This window comes from Carettochelys insculpta, chromosome 11, assembly GCF_033958435.1.
Source record: "Carettochelys insculpta isolate YL-2023 chromosome 11, ASM3395843v1, whole genome shotgun sequence".
NCBI lineage: Eukaryota > Metazoa > Chordata > Testudines > Carettochelyidae > Carettochelys > Carettochelys insculpta.
The window spans coordinates 22,243,097-22,252,480 of NC_134147.1; the positions used below are offsets into that span (position 1 = coordinate 22,243,097).

General features: G+C 44.1%; 1 protein-coding gene across 1 annotated transcript in view; it reads left to right on the forward strand.

The window, feature by feature from the left end:
* CACNA1D (calcium voltage-gated channel subunit alpha1 D) overlaps positions 1–9,375 on the forward strand; it is a 354,295-nt gene extending 344,920 nt beyond the window's left edge. Inside the window, exons 45-47 of the mRNA XM_075006076.1 lie at positions 6,157–6,278; positions 6,406–6,726; positions 9,075–9,375. Of these exons, the coding sequence (XP_074862177.1) occupies positions 6,157–6,278; positions 6,406–6,726; positions 9,075–9,368 (737 nt within the window). The 3' untranslated portion in view covers positions 9,369–9,375. The remainder of the gene's footprint in view (positions 1–6,156; positions 6,279–6,405; positions 6,727–9,074) is intronic.
* The last annotated feature ends 9 nt before the right edge of the window (positions 9,376–9,384 follow it).

The following is a 9,384-nucleotide window of genomic DNA, read 5'->3' on the forward strand; positions in this document are numbered from 1 at the left end:
GGACACTCTGTCCTTCCATGATATTCCAAGGATGCGCCTGAGGCAGCACAAGTGGAAGACGTTCAACCTCTTTTCCTGGTGGGCATACAGGGTCCAAGTCTCGCTGCCATAAAGGAGGGTGCTGAGGATGCAGGCTCTGTAGACTTGCATTTTGGTGTGAGTGTACAGCTTGTTGTTATTCCACACTCTTTCGCTGAGTCTGGACAGAGTTGTGGCTGCTTTACCAATCCTCCTATTTAGCTCAGTCTCCAAGGACAGGGTGTCAGTGGTGGTGGACCCAAGGTAAACGAACTCGTGGACAACATCTAATGAATAGTTGTCAGTGCTGATTGATGGAGAAACAGCAACGTCCTGAGCAAGTACATTTGTCTTCTTTAGGCTGATGGAGAGCCCAAAGTCCTTGCATGCTTTGGAGAACCGATCCAGCAGCTTCTGAAGCTGGTCTTGTGTGTGTGACACGACAGCAGCGTCATCTGTGAACAGCATCTCTCTGATGAGGACTTCCCGCACCTTGGATTTAGCTTTCAGCCTTGCAATATTAAACAGTTTCCTATCAGATCTTGTGTGCAAAAAGATGCCCTCTGTTGAAGATCCAAAGGCGTGTTTAAGGAGGAGTGCAAAGAAGATCCCGAACAGTGTCGGAGCAAGGACGCATCCTTGTTTGACACCGCTCCTGATGCTGAAAGCATCCGATAATGTGCCATCATATTGGACGGTTCCTCTCATGTCTTCGTGGAAAGACTGGATCATCTTGAGTAACCATGGTGGACATCCTATCTTGTGGAGCAGTTTGAACAGTCCATCCCTGCTGACCAAGTCAAAGGTCTTGGTTAGGTCGATGAAGACAATATAGAGTGGCTTCCTCTGCTCCCTGCATTTCTCCTGCAGCTGCCTCAGAGAGAAGACCATGTTGACAGTAGATCTCTCTGCACGGAATCTGCACTGTGATTCAGGATACACCCTCTCAGCAATCTTCTGGAGTCTGCAGAGGATGACGCAAGCGAACAGTTTACCAGTGATGCTTAGGAGGGAGATTCCACGGTAATTGTTGCAGTCGCTTCTGTCTCCTTTGTCCTTATACAAGGTTATGATGTTAGCGTTGCGCATGTCCTGTGGAACCTCTCCCTCTCTCCAGCACAGGCACAGTAGCTCATGTAGGGGTTCCAGGAGAGTGTCTGTGGCACACTTGATTACCTCTGGTGGTATACCATCCTGGCCCGGGGCCTTTCCTACTGCAATGTTGTCGATGGCTTTCTTCAGTTCATCCACAGTTGGTTCCTGGTCCAGTTCATCCATTACTGGAAGGAGTTCGACGGCATCAAGGGCTGAGTCGGCCACAATGTTCTCGCATGAGTACAGCTTGGAGTAGTGCTCGACCCAGCGCTCCATCTGTTTGGCTTTGTCAGTGATGACATCACCAGATTTGGATTTCAGAGGTGCCATCTTGTTCTGGGTGGGTCGTAATGCCTTCTTGATGCTCTCGTACATTCCCCTGAGGTTACCAAAGTCGGCACTGGTCTGGATGCTGCTGCATAGCTTGAGCCAGTAATTGTTGGCACAGCGCCTGGCCGTCTGCTGTACTGTTTTTCTGGCTGCTCTGAGCACTTGCAGGGTATTCTGGCTTGGCGAACGTTTGTGCTCCAGGAGCGCAGCACGCTTTTTTTCGATGGCTGGAATCATCTCATCGGAGTTAGCTTCAAACCAGTCATTTGTGTTTCTGGCTCTTCTTCCAAACACCGACAAGGCCATGTTGTACATTGTATCCCTCAGATGCTGCCATCTGGATGTCACATCGGCACGCCCAGGGTTGCTGTGCAGATTCTCCTCGAGGGTCGCTCTGAACTTTTCAGCTGTGTCTGAGTTAGCCGTCCTTCTGGCATTGATGCGGGGCCTTCCAGTTGGTTTAGAATGGTGCAGCTTCTTGGGAATCACCTTGAGCTTGGAGCAAACTAACGAGTGATCTGTATCGCAGTCAGCACTATGATAGCTGTGTGTCAGAAGGATGTTTTTGAGGTTATCACGTCTAGCGATGACCACGTCTAGTTGATGCCAGTGTTTTGAGCGTGGGTGTCTCCGCACTCTGTGCTGTGGCTTGGTTTGGAAAAATGTGTTTGTGATGCACAGATTGTGGTATGTGCAAAGTTTGAGAAGACGCTGACCATTTTCATTCATTTTTCCCACACCAAAGTGGCCTAAGCAGAAAGGCCACGAGTCATGATCGGCTCCAACTCTTGCATTGAAGTCACCCAGAATGTACAGTTGTTTGCGAGCAGGCATTTGCACTATGGCAGCGCTAAGCACATCATAGAACTTGTCTTTTACTTCTGGTGCGGCGTACAGGGTTGGGGCGTAAGCGCTGATCAGGTGGAAAGGACCGGCGCGAGTTTGAAGTATGACCTGAAGGAGTATTTCTGATCCACCCATGACTAATTCCACCATTTGTAGAAGGGTGTTTCTGATGGCAAAGCCAACACCATGCTCCCTGGGTTCTTCTCAGGCTTTACCCTGGCAGAAAAAGGTGTAGTACTTTTCCTTTAGAGATCCCGAATCTGCAAGACATGTCTCTTGCAGAGCAGCAATGTCAACTTGGAGCCTCTTCAGTTCCTCATTGATGACAGCGGTCTTTTGGGTGTCGCTGATGTCCTGAAGATCTTCAGTCAGACCTGTCAGCATGGTCCGCACATTCCACCAACCAATACAGTGTACTGCAAAGGTATTAGATCTGATTCATTTGAGGTGTAACTTAACTCAGTAAATCTTACCTTAATTACATTTGTTCAAGATTTTACACAATGTAATCAGTGTCAGGGGTGTTTTGTTATTATCAGTACTTGTACTTGAAAATGTGTTTCATTTTGTGGATATTACTGAAGCAGTCTCCATCCATCTGATCTTAGCAAACGCCACAGACAGATGTAATTTCAGACTAAATACAGCTAAAATGGAGCTTATGTTGGGTTTTTCCCTCTCCTCCCCCACCACTACTTTTGGAGGTAGCATTGTCCTTTCAATGGGATATTTTTTTCAAGTCTCATTGAAATATCTGGGTATTACTCCTCTTCAATATCTCATATTTGAAATTCACACCAGATCCTCCTTTTAATCTCAGAAACGTTACTAGAATTTAGTCTGTAGTTTTTTCTCCTGTATGCAGAAATGGTAATTTGTCATTTCTGGGTTGAAGTAGTGTATTGTGACAATAAAACACTCTGTAAACTTCAAATCATGCACAACATATTATGCAGTATGTGTCTGACATGTATTCTGATTTTCCAGTCAGTTTTGTCCACTGCTCAAATCTTTACTTTGCGTCCAACTAATTTTTGTATTACTTCAAACATTGCTCCTCTCATCTGCCAACTCGCAGTGTAGTCCTGATTCACAGGCCAGTCCAGCACAGCATGCTTGCGGATGGCTCTTAGAGCTAAGCACTTGGATTTTGCTCTTTGAGCTGTAATATTTCACAGGTATGAGTCACTTTCCCTTGTTTGGTTAGAGAAGAGCACGTGGCCCCTGCTGCCAGCTGCTTTGAGTGGTATGGGGGAGGGGCAGTAGACAAGGAGCCTGATGCTCAGGAACCACCTCGGTCACCACCTCCCAACTGGAGCCTGCACATGGAACCCCCAGGCCCCACTACCCTCTGCTCCCCTTCCTGCACCCTTGCTCCCGGTCACAATCAAAACCATATGTATCTCCTTTTCCTACACCATACCCACTCTCAGACCCTGCACCCCAATACTCCACCCCAGGTCACAACACTCTCCAAGACCCTGCACCCCATCCTACATCCCTTCTGCAGGTTGGAATCCTTTCCTGCACCTATCTCTTCCCATATCCTGCACGCCCTCCTGCACACCAGTCTCCTATTCTGAGCTGCCTTCTGCATCCAACCTCCATTCCAGATCCCACTGAGATATGGCCCTCCTCCATTAATATATGGCCCTTGACCACCTTCCAAATTCTTGGAGTGGCCCTACATTAAAAATTATTGCTTGCCCATAATATAACCTGACCTGTAAATTATAAATTTATTGAGAAAGTGAGTTTACAAATAGTTTATTGACATTGAGCACAGTTACAAACACTGCAACTTAGTAAGCTAGAGATAATGCAAATGTATTTATGCTCAGTCTTTACACCATTCATTGCAGAACAACCTGAAATGTTAGCCATCATCTTCCTCATCACCTTCTTCCTTATCAAAAGGGCCCATCATTCTGGCACCTCCTGAGGACTACATCTCTTTCTTCCTACCATCCCTAGGCTGCTATGCAACTTTTATAATACATTGTGGTGATACCATAGTTTGAAACATGCTCGAGGGAGTTTTTTTCCCCTTTTCCTTATTTGTATTTCCTCACTTTACTAATGTTGGAGTGTCTCTATAGATTAATACATCATTGAGCTTAACAAAACATATTATTTATATATGTTTATTCGTTACCATGGACTTCCTGGAGTTAGGTATCCATCTGTGAATGTAGCTCATGTACTTGTTATATAGTTCTATTCATTGCCATGACACTCGTGTGGTTGCATCGGGTACCTCTGGCCAGAACTTCACTTTACACCAGTGGTGAACAACCTGTGGCACATTGGTGTTCCACTTGTAGCTGAGTTACAGTGCTCAAGGTCTGGGGGAGAAGTGGAGGGTAGGTAAGTCCAGGGCCCCACTGCATGAGAGATATGAGGAAGGAGGGCAGAGGAGGAGAGTGCACATCACATGGGGATCCTCAATGGGCTGCAGGTTGCCTATCAGTGGATTAAAGTATTAAAGTAAACAGTGTGCCCTTGTAGCCAAGAAGGCCAATGGCATATTGGGGTGCATTAGGAGGAGCATTTCGAGCAGATCTAGAGAGGTTGTTGTTCCCCTCTGTTCAGCATTGATGAGGCCACCTCTGGAGTATTGGATTCAGTTTTGGTCACCCAGTATAGAAAAGATGTGCATGTGCTGGAGCAGGTTCAGTGGAGGGCAACAAAAATGAGTAAGGTGCTGGAGCAGCACATGACCTGTGAGGAGAAGCTGAGGCATTTGGGCTTATTTAGTTTGCAGAAGAGAAGACTGTGAGGGGTAATTTAATAGCAGCCTTCAACTTCCTGAAGTGGTGCACTCAAAAGGATGGAGAGAAACTGTTCTCAGTGGTGACAGACAGCAGAACAGGGGTAATGGTCTGAAGTTACAGAAGGAGAAGAGTAAGTTGAATATTAGGAAAAACTACTTCACCAGGAGGTGGCGCAGCACTGGAATGTGTTGCCTAGGGAGGTGGTGGAATCTCCAGCCCTAGTGGTTTTTAAGTGCCCGCTCGATATAGGCATGGCTGGGATGACTTAGTTGGGGTTGATTCTGCTTGGGGCATGGGGCTGGACTCATGACCTCTTGAGGTCCCTTCCAGCTCTGTGATTCTATGATTCTGATACTTGTTTTGACACATTCAGCGCACCATGTATTGACATATTTAATCTTATTCTTGCAGTCATGGTTAGTACACATTAGCAATTTCAACCTTGTGGACCACTGAGGTGGAGGGCCACTCACTGAACCCGCTCACTAGCCTTGGTTGCCCATTGCTGCTTTACACGCTCTATTTTCAGCTTTTCAATAGTTAGAGTTTCCACAGACTTTCTGTGTTCAAAGGTCATACATCGTAGTGTTATGCTAACTAGCTGAAGCTAATGGCTTACAGGCCTGCAGGTTCTTTGCATTACGAATGAATATAATAAAGGCAAGCTAGCCCACTGGGCTACAATGAAAGTGGCAATGAAGAAAGAAAGAATTAACTTAAAACTTATAGCTAAAGTGAAGCACCTTTCCTAAACTGCTCTAAAGTGCTCACTCTTGAATTTTGGCTCTCTCAATTCATAACACCATTCAGGGCAAAACTCTTCTCCAAGTTTGGCTAATTTCTAAATGCTTAGAAGGACTGGTTAAACACATTCTGGATTGCCTTTCAGAGAGCAGCTTCTACCTCCTTTGTCTCTAGTTTGGGTACTGAGCTGTCTGCTTCAGAAAGTCACCACAGCCAGTATAAATCTGCCCTATCAGGCACAATCCCTGCTAATAATCTGCAAGATGACACTTGAACCTTACTGGAATTTGGAAATATTTTACATTGAGACTGATAATAATCACAATACTAATTAAATGTTACATTGTAGCAAATCGCCGCTCTTCCTTCAACTTTGAATGCCTCCGTAGACAAAGCAGTCAAGATGAGATACCTCTCTCTCCTACTTTCCACCACCACACTGCTTTACCATTGCATTTAATGCAACAACAGGTATGGAACATATATGACTTCTCATAGTTGTCTAAATAATTCCATTTGGTTTGATGTGAGCAATAAGTCTGAACAGGATTATTTGAGGTACGCTAACTCATGGACTATCTTTGTTTCCCTTTACCAGGTCATGGCAGTTGCAGGTCTGGATTCCAGTAAAGCTCACAAACATTCACCAAGTCGTTCAACGCGTTCCTGGGCCACTCCACCAGCTACCCCTCCCAATCGGGACCGTACCTCATACTATACACCTCTAATCCAAGTTGACAGGGCTGAATCTACAGAGCAGATGAATGGCAGCCTACCTTCATTGCACAGGAGCTCGTGGTATACAGATGACCCTGATATTTCCTATCGAACATTCACATCAGCCGGTTTAACTGTACCTAATGACTTGAGGCATAAACATAGTGACAAACAGAGAAGTGCAGACAGTTTGGTAGAAGCGGTAAGTACTGAATAATTCCTGAAGTAGATAAGTGCGTCTGTTCACTTTTGTGTTAATTTTACTATGCACCTGTCACAGACAACACTGGATGGTACTTAACCCACATATATCACTGGAAATTTACAAAAAGTCTTCAGGTAAGGTGTGGGGTGGGGGAAGATATGGGCCACATCCCCAACTCTTGTAAAACAAAGCTCTGCTGAATCCCTGAGAGCTTGGTCAGAGAGAGAAGTAGATACTGCACTGCCCTTCCATAATGGCTTACACAAATTGAATGGGAAAAGGCACCTGCCCTCCTCCTGCTTTCATGAAAGATCCAAAGTCATCAAAATCCTTGCATTAACCTCGTACCTTGAATGCAAACATTGTACAAAGATATGCAAAGGGTGAGTTGATGAGGAATGCCCGCTGCACTGCTAAGAATTGGCACAGTTGTTCCTTTCCATGTACTCAAGAATATTATGAATTAGTATGAATCATAGAATCCTAGGACTGGAAGGGACCTTGAGAGGTCATCGAGTCCAGCCCCCTGCCCTCATGGCAGGACCAAGTACTGTCTAGACCATCCCTGATAGACATTTATCTAAAGTGTTCTTAAATATCTGCAGAGATATTTGTATGGAATTTTTGTTTATGCACAAAGTCATAAAAACAAAGAATATTATGCAGGTGATAAGGATTATCATTATCACTCTCCCAGATGTAAAATATTATTGAACATCCTTATCAGTCTGGCTGGGGTCATACTCAACAATATAATTTTAAGTATTCTCATCTCCAGAATCAGTTCTGTCCCATAGCTGTGAGTGAGATGTAACTTAATTATAGTATACAGAGAACACGGTAGCTATACTTGCTTTAAGTTTTGTAAACTACTGTGACTTCAAGCAGAATTGCTCCTTAAATTTTATCACAGTAAGGCAATTTCTAGTGTATGATGTTCATCAAGGGCTTGATTCATTTTAAACTTATGAACCGAATGTTGTCACTTTCACTGCTATCCTTATGATGCTGGTACAAGCCTCTTTTGGTTCCATTTGACTATTGCAAATTAAAGTTCTATAAATGTAAGATTTTTATTCTGGTTTTCCTAGTGCAGGGGTCAGCAACCAAAATAACAAGAAGAGCCATTTTTTCCAATTTGGTAAAAAACTCAGTAAGTCAAGAGCTGCAATGCATGGGAATATGAGACAGTTATTAAGGAATAATGCCAAATTGTACATTTTGTAGCCCCTTTTTAAGAATAGCACACACATAATGATTTGTAATGTGATACATATTTACTGCAGGGTGTTCACAAACATTTAAATACTGTTTCCTCACACTTTACACGTTGAATAGTAACAGAAGAAGCCGTGCTAGTCTATACGCTATCAAAACAAAAAGCAGTCAAGTAGCACTTTAAAGACTAGCAAAATAGTTTATTAGATGAGCTTTCGTGGGACAGACCCACTTCTTCAGACCATAGCCAGACCGTGTTTGTACCACTGTCTTCCTGATTTTCATTCCTGAACCTTCTCACTCTCTGGAGGATGCTAATGGGAGTTATGCAACATTTCAAGATTGCATATTGTTTGCTATTTAGGTAGGAGTTGTTCATTTTGGAGCTTTTAGACATCCACCGTTTATTGAAAACAATCGAGAGAGGGTTTTTTTGGTTTTTTTTTTAAATTTACAATTATAGCATCAGCAACGAAGGGTCCTGTGGCACCTTATAGACTAACAGAAAAGTTTTGAGCATGAGCTTTCGTGAGCACAGACTCACTTCTTCAGATGCTGGTCTTGGAAATCTGCAGGGCCAGGTATAAATAAGCCAGAGCAAGGGTGGGGATAACAAGGTTAGCTCAGTCAGCAAGCGTGAGGCTTACTACCAGCAGTTGATCTGGAGGTGTGAATGCAGGTGCAAACACCTCCAGATCAACTGCTGGTAGTAAGCCTCACCCTTGCTGACTGAGCTAACCTTGTTATCCCCACCCTTGCTCTGGCTTATTTATACCTGGCCCTGCAGATTTCCAAGACCAGCATCTGAAGAAGTGAGTCTGTGCTCACGAAAGCTCATGCTCAAAACTTTTCTGTTAGTCTGTAAGGTGCCACAGGACCCTTCGTTGCTGTTTCAGATCCAGACTAACACGGCTACCCCTCCGATAATTATAGCATCCGGAGCCACAAAGAACTCCTTAAAGAGATGCAGGTGGTTCCAGAGCCCTATCCTAATGACTCCAACTTATAGAATTCCCTGGGTTTTGCACATATGCTATCCAGGAGAAACATGATGCTTGTTGTGTACTTATTATCAATCTACTCTTTATTCAAAATATTGAATCCATATTATCCTATTTCTTTTTCAGGTACTGATATCTGAAGGACTGGGGCGGTATGCAAAGGATCCTAAATTTGTTTCAGCAACTAAACATGAAATTGCTGATGCTTGTGACATGACTATTGATGAGATGGAAAGTGCAGCAAGTAACCTTCTCAATGGAAATATTAGCAATGGGACTAGTGGGGATATGTTCCCCATTTTAAGCAGGCAAGATTATGAACTTCAAGACTTTAGTCCTGGTTATAGTGATGAAGAACCAGACACTGGCAGATACGAAGAAGACTTAGCAGATGAAATGATATGCATTACAACCTTATAGTACTTAGCAAGAAACA